At 47.2% G+C, this 18633-nt stretch overlaps 1 protein-coding gene across 2 annotated transcripts in view; it reads right to left on the bottom strand.

Annotated features, from left to right (window-relative positions):
• Positions 1-974: 974 nt before the first annotated feature.
• Positions 975-18633, bottom strand: part of GPD1L (glycerol-3-phosphate dehydrogenase 1 like) — a 112407-nt gene continuing 94748 nt past the window's right edge. For both annotated transcript variants that reach the window (XM_063922292.1, XM_063922293.1), the window contains 3 exons: positions 18400-18633; positions 18185-18291; positions 975-2936 (listed from right to left, as the gene is read on the bottom strand). In XM_063922292.1, coding sequence (XP_063778362.1) covers positions 2840-2936; positions 18185-18291; positions 18400-18633 — 438 coding nt within the window. In that variant the 3' untranslated portion in view covers positions 975-2839. The remainder of the gene's footprint in view (positions 2937-18184; positions 18292-18399) is intronic.

The raw sequence follows: 18633 nt of genomic DNA, 5'->3' as shown, positions 1-18633 counted from the left end.
TGCGCCCTCCGCTGCTATGGCAACCGACCCGGTATATTGCCGGGTCGGAAAGCCAGCAACGGAGCGCAAATGCCGGATCCCACCCGGTAAGGACACGTTTCTCTTACCGGGTAGGATCCGGCATTTGCGATCTGAATGCAGCATAAATGACCAACCCATATTTGTTTGGGGTTACTTAAGGCCTCAATAGTCTACTTTACCAGTGTCATCACTGGGATACATTGGAAACACGCAATGGGCCAAAAAGGGTTAAAAGAAGCAAAACATTTTATACAGAACCCACATCCTCTTAAGGGACAAACAAATTGCTTACCATAGCCCGAATTCATTTACCGCTCTCAGCTATGCCGTTAATAAGTGGAAAACACACCACAAAGGAAAAAAGCTCTCGTCGCTCATTACACATTTTGCGACAAATCGGATTGATATTAGAGTCTGAATTCTAACATTCCACAATACAGAGGCAGTTTTTTATTTTATAGCTAAACTTAAATTTCTAAAACTTAAATATACATGAAATTAATTCATAACAGCTTCCATTGTATTCAATATTAACTAATCCCAAATAAATAGGAATACTAACATAATATTCACCTGTTATAATTTTGAGTCTCAGGATTTTGTACCATGTGGACATTTTGGCTCTCATCATTGTGCCCGCATACTGCTGTATATTACTATAAAGCCGGTAACAGGATGGCTTAGGCCGATGAGGCTATAAATTTGTTTTGCAAGATTAGTTTTTCACAAGTCATTTTAAATATTAATGATATTTACTAAAAACATTACAAATACCAACAGTTATTCCTATTGTACTGCCAGAAAAGGATAAACGAGCTAGCCAGGTACATCTGACCAAGCAAGAAACACTGCATGTTTTATTTTATTTTTTATAATGATATTGGAAACAAAACAGCAATGAAATAAATGCAAGAGGAAAAAACAAAAAATAAGTCACACTGATACCAACTGAAGAAGTTCTCACTATTATGCTTTAATAGTCTGATAGTATCACCATTATCATATAAAATACAGCGATAGATAGATAGATAGATAGATAGATAGATAGATAGATAGATAGAGATATGTTTAATGGAACGGCACAGTCTTAGTGGGGTATTCAATTAAGTGTTGTTTTTTTTGGACTGGTCGGAAAAACAGCACTAATTCGACACAGGGTATAAAATTGCGGGCGTTTTCGCCTGTTTTTTAATTCATTTGCGCCCATGCTGTTTCACCTTTTTTTTTAATCAAACCGGCATGGGTGAAAATTGTGCAAAAAACGGGCGAAAACGTCCCTGTAATTGCCAGAACACGTGTATCAGCGGCAAATTTGCCAATACACGTGGATTTGGCCAGTGCCGGATTTTTCGACCAGTCGAAAAAGAAAAAAAAAACGGCACGGGCATTGAATAGATTGAAAGTAAATTTGACCTAAAAATGGGCGAAAAGTGCTAATTGAACACCCCCCCTTAGCAATATCCCATACCATAGAAAGTACAGAGAATATAGTAACGATGTTGGAACAAACATAATGCTATTGTGTAAAATATGCATTAGTCTAAATAAATTCTTAGTATATATAGGGCGAGTCTCCCATATCCAAAATAATTGGGACCAGAAGTCTTTTGGATATCGGATATTTCTGTACTTTGGAATATCTGCATAATGAGATATCTTAGTGATGGGACCCAAGTCTAAACGCAGAATGCAATTAGATCTCATATACACCTTATACATAGCCTGAATGTCCTTTTATACAATATTTGTAATAATTCTGTGCATGTAACAGTCTGTGTACATTGTAGCAACAAAAAGCAAAGGTATCACTGTCTCCATTGCGCTTAAACAAGTTTGGATTTTCGGATTTCGGAGACTCAACCTGTATGATAAATGCTTAAAAGATACATACATAAAAAGGGATTTCCCTCATAATTTGAACTAGAAATATATAGGGATTTGCTAAATGCCCCTTCAGTACAATAAACATCCAAAATATCAGATCATTTCTGACTTGTAGGAATAAAATATCATAAAAACATAGGTATAATAGCCCTTACAAATAATTCCATGTTCCAAGTGGCAGAACATTAAAGTGTCAAATATACAGTGAGTAACAGGTTTATATTGTTCATGACATCTGCTGTGAGAAACACATTGTTCAGTATATAGGATTACTAGTATACTCTGAGATCACATCTCAGGACACAGTATACTGAGCCATGACGTCACTGTAGGTTACTCCCGATACAATAACTGTACAATATGCAGTAGCAGGGTCATATGTACTCACAAATACTAAACATTTCCATATGTCATTTAATTAAAACATTCCTTACAGATGTCCTGTTTCCATAATCTATTCCTGTAGTTGGGTGGTATTCATGTGACCGCCGGTCTGCTGAACGACAGTCACATGACCTCCTCCACCATCCCGCCGGCTCAGTATCCCGATGGTCGGCATGCCGACCAACAGGGACTATTTCCACTCGTGGGTGTCCACGACACCCATAGAGTGGGAATAGAACCCGTGGCGACCGCAGGTCGCCGCCGAGCCCGCAAGGGGCTTGCTGCACTCGCCCCTCCCCGCCGGGATCCCGGCATCGGTATGCTGCAGAGATCCCGGCGTCGGTAAACTGACCGGCGGTCAGGAGACCGCCGGTCAGCCATACTACACCCCTGTAGTTAAATACCAAGCGGTTCCAGTGAGTGAGCCGCGTTGCAAACTAGACATTACACATTCAAAGTTTTGTGTGTTAATAGAGATTGGTCTCCTGATTTTTGCAGCATAACATACTAAAAAAAAAAGCAAAAAAAAAACATGAAGTATACATTCAGATTACATATGTTCAGGGTGGCTTTGTAGGCAGGAAATAACTTCTTCCACAGGCTTTCCTTTATAGCAGATTTGATAAACAGCATTGAAAAGTGGAAATCTGTGAAAGGAAAAATAAGGCCTTTTACTCCTATAAACTTTTCACATGTTGTATTTAATTGTGAACTTAACAATATGGAGGTCTACACATCCAAGTTAAGCAGTAAACTCCCCATGCTGTTCTTTTGTGTTGCTCTACTGCAGAGATTTTCAACCTTTTACAACTCGCGGCACACTGAACAAGATTTAAATATTGCCAAGGCACACTCACATATAATGGTGATGCATGGTGCAGTTGCGTGTCCAAAGATGTCATGTCGTAGCTCCTCCATAGGCAACGCCTGAGCCACATCTGAGAAAGCCAGAAGAGCACAACACTGCCCGGCTCCAAAATTAGAACTGGCTCTGCATCCACTACTAAACCCACCAGTATTGATCATTCCAGGGCCTCAGTAGCAGCAAAACACTGACGGGCCTGGCTCTGCTTCTATGGCGGCACACCTGGAGACTGCTCAGGGCACACTAGTGTGCCATGGCACAATGGTTGAAAAACACTGCTCTACTGCCTAGGACCCGCTTACAGATCTCACTCTAGACACCCCGACCATATGGACAGAAAAGAGCCGTCAGACAAAATCCATTCTATGGAGGAGATTCAAATGTTTGAAAAGTCGGTTGGGTGTCTGTTTTTTCCTGTCTATTAGATGGGGAAAAACAGACTCCCAACTGACTTTTCAAACATTTGAATCTCCCCCTATGTGCAACCTGGCAGGTTTGGCTGCAGTTCCAAATAGGTGTTTTCTGTGCTACACAGTAAAGCCCCCCTACATGTAAGATGTCATGAAGAGGAGGCTGAGACTAGGAAGCTGATTGTTTAACACTTCCTAAAGATAAACCAGACAGCTTTCCAGGCTGTAGAGTGTATAGCGCTATATAGGTAAGGTGTAAAAAGAGTACAGGCACTTTACATCACACTTCTCAAAATTGCAGTGTGTGTGTTTGCTGAAATGATAACATTATGGGGTATATTCAATTGCGGCCGAATTGCCGCAATTGTCGAAAAACCTGTCGAATTGGATTCGACAATTCAATACAGTACTTTGACAAAAAAACCTTCCGTTTCATTTTCGACTTTTTGCAATTCGACATTTTTTCAATTCGACATGTCTGCAATGTTAAAAATGCGGCTTTTCGACAAAAGAATATTCAATTGAAGAATATCGATTCGACAACAGTGCTTTTCGACAGTAATTTCGTCAATTTCATTCTGCCTCATTTTTCTGTCGTGATCTAATAACATTTTTTAAAAATATGTTTTTTGGGGTGCTTTTTTGATTGCTAATAGCATATCTATTTATATTTGAACGGATTATCTACTTGGTTGGTCTATTTATGAGCCACAAGTATTATTAAATAGATTTTTTAAAAGAATATTTTTTTTTTTACGGACTACAATAATATGGAGAGATCAGTGCATGTTTTTCAGTTGGAAGGGGTGTGAAATGGTTAAAAATCCTGAAAAAAATTGCGTGGGGTCCCCCCTCCTAAGCATAACCAGCCTCGGGCTCTTTGAGCCCGTCCTGGTTGTAAAAAAAAACGGGGGGGGGGGGGGAGAAATGACAGGGGTTCCCCCGTATTTTAACAACCAGCACCGGGCTCTGCGCCCGCTCCTGGTGCAAAAATACGGGGGACAAAAGACGTAGGGGTCCCCCGTATTTTTAGCAGCGGGCTCCACTAGCCAGAGAAATAATGCCACAGCACACTTTAATACCGGTCCCTGCGGCCGTGGCATTAAATCTCCAACTAGTCACCCCTGGCCGGGGTACCCTGGAGGAGTGGGGACCCCTTAAATCAAGGGGTCCCCCCCCCTCCAGCCACCCAAGGGCTAGGGGTGAAGCCCGAGGCTGTCCCCCATCCAAGGGCGGTGGATGGGGGGCTGATAGCCTTGTGTGTCAAAAATAAGAATTTACTTACCGATAATTCTATTTCTCGTAGTCCGTAGTGAATGCTGGGAACTCCGTAAGGACCATGGGGAATAGCGGCTCCGCAGGAGACTGGGCACAAAAGAAAAGCTTTAGGACTACCTGGTGTGCACTGGCTCCTCCCCCTATGACCCTCCTCCAAGCCTCAGTTAGGATACTGTGCCCGGACGAGCGTACACAATAAGGAAGGATTTTGAATCCCGGGTAAGACTCATACCAGCCACACCAATCACACCGTACAACTTGTGATATGAACCCAGTTAACAGCATGATAACAGAGGAGCCTCTGGATAGATGGCTCACAACAACAATAACCCGATTTGTTAACAATAACTATGTACAAGTATTGCAGATAATCCGCACTTGGGATGGGCGCCCAGCATCCACTACGGACTACGAGAAATAGAATTATCGGTAAGTAAATTCTTATTTTCTCTGACGTCCTAGTGGATGCTGGGAACTCCGTAAGGACCATGGGGATTATACCAAAGCTCCCAAACGGGCGGGAGAGTGCGGATGACTCTGCAGCACCGAGTGAGAAAACTCCAGGTCCTCCTCAGCCAGAGTGTCAAATTTGTAAAATTTCACAAAAGTATTTGACCCTGACCAAGTAGCAGCTCGGCAAAGTTGTAAAGCCGAGACCCCTCGGGCAGCCGCCCAAGATGAGCCCACCTTCCTTGTGGAGTGGGCTTTTACAGATTTTGGCTGTGGCAGGCCTGCCACAGAATGCGCAAGCTGAATTGTACTACAAATCCAGCGAGCAATAGTCTGCTTAGAAGCAGGAGCACCCAGCTTGTTGGGTGCGTACAGGATAAATAGCGAGTCAGATTTTCTGACTCCAGCCGTCCTGGAAACATATATTTTCAGGGCCCTGACAACGTCCAGCAACTTGGAGTCCTCCAAGTCCTTAGTAGCCGCAGGTACCACAATAGGCTGGTTCAGATGAAAACGCTGAAACCACCTTTGGGAGAAATTGAGGACGAGTCCTCAATTCTGCCCTGTCCGTATGAAAAATCAGGTAAGGGCTTTTACAGGATAAAGCCGCCAATTCTGACACACGCCTGGCTGAAGCCAGGGCCAACAGCATGACCACTTTCCATGTGAGATATTTTAAGTCCACAGTGTTGAGTGGTTCAAACCAATGTGATTTTAGGAAACCCAAAACAACATTCAGATCCCAGGGTGCCACTGGAGGCACAAAAGGAGGCTGTATATGTAGCACTCCCTTAACAAACGTCTGGACTTCAGGCACTGAAGCCAGTTCTCTCTGAAAGAAAATCGACAGGGCCGAAATCTGGACCTTAATGGATCCTAATTTTAGGCCCATAGACACTCCTGCTTGCAGGAAATGCAGGAATCAACCCAGTTGAAATTCCTCCGTCGGGGCCTTTTTGGCCTCGCACCACGCAACATATTTCAGCCAGATACGGTGATAATGCTTTGCGGTTACATCCTTTCTGGCTTTTATCAAAGTAGGGATGACTTCGTCTGGAATGCCTTTTTCCTTTAGGATCCGGCGTTCAACCGCCATGCCGTCAAACGCAGCCGCGGTAAGTCTTGGAACAGACAGGGTCCCTGCTGGAGCAGGTCCCTTCTCAGAGGTAGAGGCCACGGGTCCTCTGTGAGCATTTCTTGAAGTTCCGGGTACCAAGTCCTTCTTGGCCAATCCGGAGCCACGAGAATAGTTCTTACTCCTCCCCGCCGTATAATCCTCAGCACCTTGAGTATGAGAGGCAGAGGAGGGAACACATACACTGACTGGTACACCCACTGTGTTACCAGAGCGTCCACCGCTATTGCTTGAGGGTCCCTTGACCTGGCGCAATACCTGTCCAGTTTTTTGTTGAGGCGGGACGCCATCATGTCCACCTTTGGTTTTTCCCAACGGTTTACAATCATGTGGAAGACTTCTGGGTGAAGTCCCCACTCTCCCGGGTGGAGGTCGTGCCTAATGAGGAAGTCTGCTTCCCAGTTGTCCACTCCCATAAAGAACACTGCTGACAGTGCTATCACATGATTTTCCGCCCAGCGAAGAATCCTTGCAGGTTCTGCCATTGCCACAAGCCCTGGAAGTTACTTCCCTGTGTGACTGCTCCCCAGCCTCGCAGGCTGGCATCTGTGGTCACCAGGACCCAGTCCTGAATGCCGAATCTGCGGCCCTCTAGAAGATGAGCACTGTGCAACCATCACAGGAGAGACACCCTTGTCCTTGGGGACAGGGTTATCCGCCGATGCATCTGAAGATGCGATCCGCACCATTTGTCCAGCAGGTCCCACTGGAATGTTCTTGCGTGGAATCTGCCGAATGGGATTGCTTCGTAGGAAGCCACCATTTTTCCCAGGACCCTTGTGCATTGATGCACTGATACTTGGCCTGGTTTTAGGAGGTTTCTGACTAGCTCGGACAACTCTCTGGCTTTCTCTTCCGGGAGAAACACCTTTTTCTGGACTGTGTCCAGGATCATCCCTAGGAATAGAAGACGTGTCGTCGGGATCAGCTGCGATTTTGGGATATTGAGAATCCAACCGTGCTGCCGCAGCACTACTTGAGATAGTGCTACTCCGACTACCAACTGTTCCTCGGATCTTGCCCTTATCAGGAGATCGTCCAAGTAAGGGATAATTAAAACTCCTTTCCTTCGAAGGAGTATCATAATTTCGGCCATTACTTTGGTAAAGACCCGGGGCGCCGTGGACAATCCAAACGGCAGCGTCTGAAACTGATAGTGGCAGTTCTGTACCACAAACCTGAGGTACCCTTGGTGAGAAGGGTAAATTGGGACATGGAGGTAAGCATCCTTGATGTCCAGAGACACCATATAATCCCCTTCTTCCAGGTTCGCGATCACCGCTCTGAGTGACTCCATCTTGAATTTGAACCTCTGTATGTAAGTGTTCAAAGATTTTAGATTTAAAATAGGTCTCACCGAGCCATCCGGCTTCGGTACCACAAACAGCGTGGAATAATACCCCTTTCCCTGTTGCAGGAGGGGTACCTTGATTATCACCTGCTGAGAATACAGCTTGTGAATGGCTTCCAATACCGCCTCCCTGTCGGAGGGAGACGTCGGTAAGGCACACTTTAGGAAACGGCGGGGGGGAGACGTCTCGAATTCCAATTTGTACCGCTGAGATACCACCTGAAGGATCCAGGGGTCCACTAGTGAGTGAGCCCACTGCGCGCTGAAATTCTTGAGACGGGCCCCCACCGTGTCTGAGTCCGCTTGTAGAGCCCCAGCGTCATGCTGAGGACTTGGCGGGAGAGGGCTTCTGTTCCTGGGAACTGGCTGTTTGCTGCAGCCTTTTTCCTCTCCCTCTGCCACGGGGCAGAAATGAGGAGCCTTTTGCCCGCTTGCCCTTATGGGGCCGAAAGGACTGCGCCTGATAATACGGCGTCTTCTTATGTTGAGAGGCTACCTGGGGTAAAAATGTGGATTTCCCAGCAGTTGCCGTGGACACTAGGTCCGATAGACCTACCCCAAATAACTCCTCCCCTTTATAAGGCAATACTTCCATATGCCTTTTGGAATCAGCATCACCTGACCACTGCAGCGTCCATAACCCTCTTCTGGCAGATATGGACAGCGCACTTACTCTTGATGCCAGTCGGCAAATATCCCTCTGTGCATCACGCATATATAAAAATGCATCTTTTAAATGCTCTATAGTCAGTAATATACTGTCCCTATCCAGGGTATCAATATTTTCAGTCAGGGAATCCGACCACGCCACCCCAGCACTGCACATCCAGGCTGAGGCGATTGCTGGTCGCAGTATAACACCCGTGTGAGTGTATATACATTTTAGGATATTCTCCTGCTTTCTGTCAGCAGGTTCCTTAAGGGCGGCCGTATCAGGAGACGGTAGTGCCACCTGTTTAGACAAGCGTGTGAGCGCTTTATCCACCCTAGGGGGTGTTTCCCAACGTGCCCTATCCTCTGGCGGGAAGGGGTATGATGCCAATAACCTTTTAGGAATTATCAGTTTTTTATCGGGAGAAACCCACGCTTCATCACACACTTCATTTAATTCCTCAGATGCAGGAAAAACTACAGGTAGTTTTTTCTCACCAAACATAATACCCTTTTTAGTGGTACTTGTACTATCAGAAATGTGTAAAACATTTTTCATTGCCTCAATCATGTAACGTGTGGCCCTACTGGAAGTCACATTCGTCTCTTCATCGTCGACACTGGAGTCAGTATCCGTGTCGGCGTCTGTATCTGCCATCTGAGGTAGCGGGCGTTTTAGAGCCCCTGATGGTCTTTGAGACGCCTGGACAGGCACAAGCTGAGTAGCCGGCTGTCTCATGTCATCAACCGTCTTTTGTAAAGAGCTGACACTTTCACGTAATTCCTTCCATAAGCCCATCCACTCAGGTGTCGACTCCCTAGGGGGTGACATCTCCATTGTAGGCAATTGCTCCGCCTCCACATCATTTTCCTCCTCATACATGTCGACACAGTCGTACCGACACACAGCACACACAGGGAATGCTCTGATAGAGGACAGGACCCCACTAGCCCTTTGGGGAGACAGAGGGAGAGTATGCCAGCACACACCAGAGCGCTATATATATATGTTGGGATAACACTATACAGAGTGTTTTTCCCCTTATAGCTGCTGTTTATATTATACTGCGCCTAATTAGTGGCCCCCCCCCCCTCTTGTTTTACCCTTTTCTGTAGTGCAGGACTGCAGGGGAGAGTCAGGGAGACGTCCTTCCAGCGGGGCTGTGAGGGAAAATGGCGCCAGTGTGCTGAGGAGATAGGCTCCGCCCCCTTCTCGGCGGACTTTTCTCCCGCTTTTTTCAGGAATCTGGCAGGGGTTAACATACATCCACATAGCCCTGGGGGTTATATGTGATGTATTTTAGCCAGCCAAGGTGTTCATATTGCTGCTCAGGGCGCCCCCCCCCCCCCCCCCCAGCGCCCTGCACCCATCAGTGACCGGAGCGTGTGGTGTGCATGAGGAGCAATGGCGCACAGCTGCAGTGCTGTGCGCTACCTTGGTGAAGACTGATGTCTTCTGCCGCCGATTTTCCGGACTTCTTCTTGCTTCTGGCTCTGTAAGGGGGCCGGCGGCGCGGCTCTGGGACCGAACTCCGAGGCTGGGCCTGTGTTCGGTCCCTCTGGAGCTAATGGTGTCCAGTAGCCTAAGAAGCCCAAGCTGGCTGCAAGCAGGCAGGTTCGCTTCTTCTCCCCTTAGTCCCTCGATGCAGTGAGCCTGTTGCCAGCAGGTCTCACTGAAAATAAAAAACCTAAAACTAACTTTTCCTAAGAAGCTCAGGAGAGCCCCCTAGATTGCACCCAGCTCGGTCGGGCACAAAAATCTAACTGAGGCTTGGAGGAGGGTCATAGGGGGAGGAGCCAGTGCACACCAGGTAGTCCTAAAGCTTTTCTTTTGTGCCCAGTCTCCTGCGGAGCCGCTATTCCCCATGGTCCTTACGGAGTTCCCAGCATCCACTAGGACGTCAGAGAAAAAAAGAATATTGTTTTTTGTAGCAGAACTACAAGTCCCAGCAAGCCTCCCCCGCAAGCTGGTACTTGGAGAACCACAAGTACCAGCATGCGGGGGGGGGGGGGGGACGGGCCCGCTGGTACCTGTAGTTCTACTAAAAAAAAAATACCCAAATAAAAACAATACACACACACCGTGAAAGTACAACTTTATTACATACATGCACACCAACATACATACATACATACCTATGTTGACACGAAGCAGTCGGTCCCCTTCTCCACGTAGAATCCACGGGGTACCTGTAAATAAAATTATACTCACAACAATCCAGTGTAGATCGGTCCTCTTCTGTTTGTAATCCATGTACTTGGCGAAATAAAAAAACGAAAAACACGATCCACGCACTGAAAGGGATCCCATGTTTACACATGGGACCCCTTTCCCCGACTGGCGGGACCCCCCGTGACTGCTGTCAAAGAGGGTCCCTTCAGCCAATCAGGGAGCGCCACGTCATGGTACGCTCCTGATTGGCTGTGCGCGTCTGAGCTGTCAGTCAGGCGACGCAGTCGATATACAATGTAGCGCATAGGCGCTCCATTGTATCCAATGGTGGGAACTTTGCGGTCTGCGGTAGACCGCAAGGTTAAGTGGGGTCACAATTGTGGTTGCCTATGCGCTACATTGTATCTCGAGCGCCTATGAGCTACATTGTATCTGGATCGCCTATGAGCTACATTGTATCTGGAGTGCGCCGCCTGACTGACAGTTCAGACACGCACAGCCAATCAGGAGAGTGCCATGTGCTGATTCTATGTGGAGAAGGGGACCAACTCTTCGTGTCAACATAAGCAAGTATGTATGTATGTTGGTGTGCATGTATGTAATAAAGTTATACTATCACGGTGTCTGTGTATTGTTTTTATTTGGGTATTTTTTTTGTAGTAGAACTACAGGTACCAGCGGGCCCATTTCCCCCCCCACATGCTGGTACTTGTGGCTCTCCAAGTACCAGCTTGCGGGGGAGGCTTGCTGGGACTTGTAGTTCTGCTACAAAAAAAAGAAAAGAAAAAAGATTTTAAACCTACCGGTAAATCTTTTTCTCGTAGTCCGTAGAGGATGCTGAGGACTCCGTAAGGACCATGGGGATAGACGGGCTCCGCAGGAGACATGGGCATTTTAAGAAAGACTTTAGGATTTGGGTGTGCACTGGCTCCTCCCTCTATGCCCCTCCTCCAGACCTCAGTTAGAGAAACTGTGCCCAGAGGAGACGGACAGTACAAGGAAAGGATTTTTGTTAAACCAAGGGCAAGATTCATACCAGCCCACACCAATCACACCGTGTAACTTGTGATAACTAACCAGTTAACAGTATGAAATTCAACATAGCTTCAGTCGGAAACTGAAAGCAACCATAACATAACCCTTATGTAAGCAAAACTATATACAAGTCTTGCAGAAGTAGTCCGCACTTGGGACGGGCGCCCAGCATCCTCTACGGACTACGAGAAAAAGATTTACCGGTAGGTTTAAAATCTTATTTTCTCTTACGTCCTAGAGGATGCTGGGGACTCCGTAAGGACCATGGGGATTATACCAAAGCTCCCAAACGGGCGGGAAAGTGCGGATGACTCTGCAGCACCGATTGAGCAAACAGGAGTTCCTCCTCAGCCAGGGTATCAAATTTGTAGAATTTCGCAAACGTGTTTGCCCCTGACCAAGTAGCCGCTCGGCACAGCTGTAATACAGAGAACCCTCGGGCAGCCGCCCAAGAAGAGCCCACTTTCCTAGTGGAATGGGCCTTGACTGAATTAGGTAACGGCAATCTAGCAGTCGTATGCGCCTGCTGAATCGTGGTACAGATCCAGCGAGCAATAGTCTGCTTTGACGCAGGAGCGCCAACCTTGTTGGCTGCATACAGGATAAACAGCGCTTCAGTTTTTCTGACTTTGGCCGTCCTGGCCACGTAAATTTTCAAAGCCCTGACTACATCCAGATACTCGGAATCCTCCAAGTCTCGTGTAGCCACCGGCACCACAATAGGTTGGTTCATATGAAAGGATGACACCACCTTAGGCAAGAATTGAGGACGGGTCCGCAATTCCGCCCTATCCATATGGAAAACTAGATAGGGGCTTTTGTGAGACAAAGCCGCCAATTTTGACACTTGCCTAGCCGAAGCTAAGGCCAACAACATGACCACCTTCCAAGTGAGATATTTTAACTCTACTGTCTGAAGTGTTTTCAAACCAGTGCGACTTAAGGAAACTCAAAACCACGTTAAGGTCCCAAGGTGCCACCGGAGGTACAAAAGGAGGCTGAATATGAAGCACTCCCTTTACAAAAGTTTGTATTTCTGGAAGTGAAGCCAATTCTTTTTGAAAGAAAATGGACAATGCCGAAATCTGAACCTTAATGGAGCCTAATTTTAGGCCCAAATTCACTCCAGTTTGTAGAAAGTGAAGGAAATGGCCCAGATGGAATTCTTCCGTAGGAGCATTCCTGGCCTCACACCAAGCTACATATTTACGCCATATACGGTGATAATGTTTAGCTGTCACATCCTTCCTAGCCTTTATCAGAGTAGGAATGACCTCATCCGGAATGCCCTTTTCCGCTAGGATCTGGCGTTCAACCGCCATGCCGTCAAACGCAGCCGCGGTAAGTCTTGGAACAGACAGGGCCCCTGTTGCAACAGGTCCTGTCTTAGAGGAAGAGGCAACGGATCTTCTGTGAGCATCTCCTGCAATTCCGTGTACCAGGCCCTTCGTGGCCAATCTGGAACAATGAGAATTGTCCGAACTCCTCCTTTTCTTATTATTCTCAACACCTTTGGGATGAGAGGAAGAGGAGGAAAAACATATACTGAGTGGAACACCCACGGTGTCACTAGTGCGTCCACCGCTACCGCCTGAGGGTCTCTTGACCTGGCGCAATACCCTTGCAGTTTTTTGTTTAGGCGGGACGCCATCATGTCTATCTGGGGCAGGCCCCACTGGCTTGCAATCTGTGTGAAGACTTCCTGATGAAGTACCCACTCTCCCGGATGCAGGTCGTGCCTGCTGAGGAAGTCTGCTTCCCAGTTGTCCACTCCCGGAATGCACACTGCTGATATGGCGCTTACATGGTTTTCCGCCCAGTGTAGAATTTTTGTGGCTTCCGCCATTGCCACTCTGCTCTTTGTGCCACCCTGGCGGTTTACATGAGCTACTGCGGTGATGTTGTCTGACTGGATCAGAACTGGTAAGTCACGAAGCAAAGTCTCCGCTTGACGAAGGGCGTTGAATATGGCCCTTAGCTCCAGGACGTTGATGTGAAGACAAGTCTCCTGACTTGACCAAAGACCCTGGAAGTTCCTTCCTTGTGTGACTGCACCCCAACCTCGGAGGGTCGCGTCCATGGTCACCAGGACCCAATCCTGAATGCCGAATCTGCGGCCCTCTAGAAGGTGAGCACTCTGCAGCCACCACAGGAGAGACACCCTGGCCCTGGGGGACAGAGTGATCAACCGATGCATTTGTAGATGCGACCCGGACCATTTGTCCAGTAGATCCCATTGGAAGGTCCGTGCATGGAACCTGCCGAATGGAATGGCCTTGTAAGATGCCACCATCTTTCCCAGGACTCGCGTGCAGTGATGCACTGACACCTGTTTTGGTTTCAACAGGTTCCTGACCAAAGTCACAAGTTCTTGAGCCTTTTCTATCAGCAGATACACCCTTTTCTGGTCCGTATCCAGAATCATGCCCGAGAAGGGTAGACGAGTCGTAGGAACCAGCTGCGACTTCGGGATATTGAGAATCCAGCCGTGTTGCTGTAAAACCTTCAGTGAAAGTGACACGCTGTTCAGTAATTGTTCTCTTGATCTCGCTTTTATGAGGAGATCGTCCAAGTACGGGATAATTGTGACACCTTGCTTGCGCAGGAGCACCATCATTTCCGCCATTACCTTGGTGAAAATTCTCGGGGCCGTGGAAAGCCCAAATGGCAACGTCTGAAATTGGTAATGACAATCCTGTACCGCAAATCTCAGGTACGCCTGATGAGGTGGATATATGGGAACATGAAGGTATGCATCCTTTATGTCCAGAGATACCATAAAATCTCCCCCTTCCAGGCTGGCGATGACTGCCCTGAGCGATTCCATCTTGAATTTGAACCTTTTCAAGTATAGGTTCAGGGATTTTAAATTTAAAACGGGTCTGACCGAACCGTCCGGTTTCGGGACCACAAACAGGGTTGAGTAATATCCCCTGCCCTGTCCTGTTGAAGCAGGGGGAACCTTGACCACCACCTGTTGAAGATACAATTTGTCGATTGCATTTAACACTATCTCCCGTTCTTGAGGAGACGTTGGCAGAGCCGATTTGTAAAAACGGCGAGGAGGCACCTCTTCGAATTCCAGTTTGTAACTTAGGGAAACAATTTCTATTGCCCAGGGATCCACCTGTGAGTGGGCCCAGATGTGGCTGAAAATTCGAAGACGTGCTCCCACTGGGGCGGACTCCCTTAGTGGAGCCCCAGCGTCATGCGGTGGATTTTGCAGAGGCCGGGGAGGACTTCTGTTCCTGGGAACTAGCTGTGTTGTGCAGCTTTTTCCCTCTGCCCTTACCTCTGGCAAGAAAGAACGATCCACGGCCTTTCTTGTTCTATTTGATCGAAAGGACTGCATTTGATAATGCGGTGCTTTTTTAGGTTGTGAGGGAATATAAGGTAAAAAATTAGATTTGCCTGCCGTAGCAGTGGAGACCAGGTCCGAGAGACCTTCCCCAAACAATTCCTCACCCTTGTAAGGTAAAACCTCCATATGCCTTTTTGAGTCTGCATCACCTGTCCATTGTTGGGTCCAAAGGACTCTTCTAGCCGAGATCGACATAGCGTTGATTCTTGAACCCAATAGACCAATGTCTCTTTGTGCATCTCTCATATATAAGACAGCATCTTTTATATGTCCTAGGGTCAATAGGATGGTATCCTTATCCAGGGTATCAAATTCCGCTGATAAGGTATCTGTCCATGCTGCTACAGCACTACACACCCATGCCGACGCAATAGCCGGTCTGAGTAAGGTACCTGAATGTGTATAAATGGACTTCAGGGTAACCTCCTGCTTGTGATCAGCAGGATCCCTGAGGGTAGCCGTATCTTGGGAAGGCAGCGCTACCTTTTTGGATAAGCGTGTGAAAGCTTTGTCCACCCTAGGGGATGATTCCCACCGTATCCTGTCCGTTGGCGGGAAAGGATACGTCATAAGAATCCTTTTTGGAATCTGCAGTTTCTTGTCTGGAGATTCCCAAGCTTTTTCACATAACTCGTTCAGCTCATGTGAGGTGGAAAATGTATCTCAGTTTTCTTTCCCTTATACATGTGTACCCGCGTGTCAGGGACAGGGGGTTCCTCTGTGATATGCAAAACATCTTTGATTGCAATAATCATATATCGAATATATTTAGCCACCTTTGTCTGTAATTTTGCATCATCAAATTCGACACTGGAGTCAGAATCTGTGTCAACTATTTGGGATAGTGGGCGCTTTTGGGACCCCGAAGGTCCCTGCGACATAGGTACAAGCATGGGTTGACTCCCTGACTGTTCCCTAGCTTCAGCTTTCTCCAATCTTTTGTGCAATAAATTCACATTGGCACTTAAAACATTCCACATATCCATCCAGTCAGGTGTCGGCGACGGCGACACCACATTCATTTGCTCCTTATTCTCCCTCGAAAAGCTTTCTACCTCAGACATGTCGACACACACATACCGACACACCACACACTCAGGGAACCCTCTTATCTGAGGACAGTTCCCCCACAAGGCCCTTAGGAGAGACAGAGAGAGAGTATGCCAGCACACACCCAGCGCTAGAATAACCCAGGACAAAAAACACAATATTTATGTTTACCCAGATAGCGCTTTTATACTCAATACGCCAATTTTGTGCCCTACCTCTACTTTAAAACCCTCTTGTCACCGTGATCTAAGCAGGGGAGAGTCCGGGTAAGCTTCCTCTCAGCGGTGCTGTGGAGAAAAAATGGTGCTGGTGAGTGCTGAGGGAGAAGCCCCGCCCCCTCGGCGGCGGGCTTCTGTCCCGCTCTAAAATACAAAACTTTGGCGGGGGCTCGTAGGTATATACAGTAGCCGGCTGTATATACCCATCTTTTGCCAGGAAAGGTTTATTTGCTGCCCAGGGCGCCCCCCCCCGCGCCCTGCACCCTTACAGTGACACAGTATGTGAGGTGAATGGGAGCAATGGCGCACAGCTGCAGTGCTGTGCGTTACCTCAGTGAAGAACATTGAAGTCTTCTGCCGCCTCTGATGTCTTCTAACTTCTCATACTCACGTGGCTTCTACCTTCAGCTCTGTGAGGAGGACGGCGGCGCGGCTCCGGGACGGACGGCGAGTATGAGACCTGCGTACCGATCCCTGTGGAGCTAATGGTGTCCAGTAGCCTAAGAAGCAGAGCCTTTCAACTCACAGAAGTAGGTCTGCTTCTCTCCCCTCAGTCTCACGATGCAGGGAGTCTGTTGCCAGCAGGCTCCCTGAAAATAAAAAACCTAACAAAATACTTTCTGTCAGAAACTCAGGAGAGCCTCTGAAAAGCACCCAGTCTCCTCTGGGCACAGTAATCAACTGAGATCTGGAGGATGGGCATAGAGGGAGGAGCCAGTGCACACCCAATTCCTAAAGTCTTTCTTAAAGCCCGTCTATCCCCACAGTCCTTACGGAGTCCCCAGCATCCTCTAGGACGTAAGAGAAACAATATTCTTTTTTTTTGGTCACAAAAGGCTATCAGCCCCTCATCCGCCACCCTTGGATGGGGAAGGGAGACAGCCTCGGGCTTTACCCCTGGCCCTTGGGTGTCGGGAGGGGGGGGGGACCCCTTGATTTAAGGGGTCCCCACTCCTCCAGGGTACCCTGGCCAGGGGTGACTAGTTGGGGATTTAATGCCACGGCCGCAGGGACCGGTATAAAAGTCCCCCCCGGCTGTGGCATTATCTCTCTGGCTAGTGGAGCCCGGTGCTGGTGTTAAAAATACGAGGGACCCCTACGTCTTTTGTCCCCCGTATATTTTGCACCAGGACCAGGCGCAGAGCCCGGTGCTGGTTGTTAAAATACGGGGGAACCCCTGTCATTTCCCCCTCCGTGTTTTTACAACCAGGACCGGCTCAAAGAGCACGAGGCTGGTTATGCTTAGGAGGGGGGACCCCACGCAATTTGTTTTATGATTTATTTAACACTTTTGTCCTGTCCATGAAGTCGAATCCAGGCTGCCCACTATTCGTCAATTGGTCCGTTTTTCGACAGTGGGACTGTCGAATCCGTTATTTATTGAATATGTCGAATTCGGGTCCCGGCTGGAGGGTTTCGACTGTCGAATACAAAATCACGCCGGAATTTGACCGCAATTAAATATACCCCTAAAGTTCAATTTATCAGTCTGTTCTCAACATTATTTATGTACCCGGTCTGCTTCTAGATTTTTCTATTTGACGTTATGGTTACTTTGTTTTACATATTAGTAACAACTGAAGTACAGTGTTAATTCAAAACTCACACATATCACTGCAAATTGGATATGATTGTGTGATTTAAAGTGCCTAAAGACTTCCTTACTTGGATTAATTAGCAGGGAAACTAACTAGTGAATTCCTTTGGTTAAAAATATAAATGATTTGGAAGAAAATAAAAAAAATCTTTAAAAAACCCCCAAACACTATAAACCTTGTGTTTGCACTAAAACCATGAAAAACAGTGAGAGTACACTTACTACTCGGACAGACCCAGGCAATAACATTTTGGGTTTATTGACAAATAATTGTTCTCCATTTGGTGAATGACATCAGAAATGATGACGAGGATCACTTACTTGTCTACCAGGCCTTTCTGTTGCAGGATGCGGTGCACTTCTGCAGAGGTCTGAGGCCCTTGAAGCTTCTGCCCATTGAGCATCTCCTGCTCTAGTTCTTCAATACTCTGCAGCACAATAACACACATTTATTAGACTGGTGGAGGGTTTCATAGGACGCTAAACATACTTCATGTAATCTTATATGGATCAGTCAACATGATGAAGCTCAATACCTTTCCAGTTTTCACAAATGCCTCAGCAACTTTTCTATTGCGTCCACCGTAACACGTGGTGATGAGATCGGCAACTCCACAGCTCTCCAGGAATGTGGAGGTGGATACTTGGCCTTTGCAGAATATTTTAGCAAATGCGATCATCTCCATGAGTCCTAGACGGATAACTGCAGCTTTGGTGTTATCTCCACACATCAAGCCATCACAAAACCCAGCTCCCACTGCCACGATATT

The sequence above is a fragment of the Pseudophryne corroboree genome, chromosome 5, assembly GCF_028390025.1.
Source record: "Pseudophryne corroboree isolate aPseCor3 chromosome 5, aPseCor3.hap2, whole genome shotgun sequence".
NCBI classification, from domain to species: Eukaryota; Metazoa; Chordata; class Amphibia; order Anura; family Myobatrachidae; genus Pseudophryne; species Pseudophryne corroboree.
Note: the sequence above shows the minus strand (reverse complement) of the source record. Positions and strands in the feature narration are given on the sequence as shown.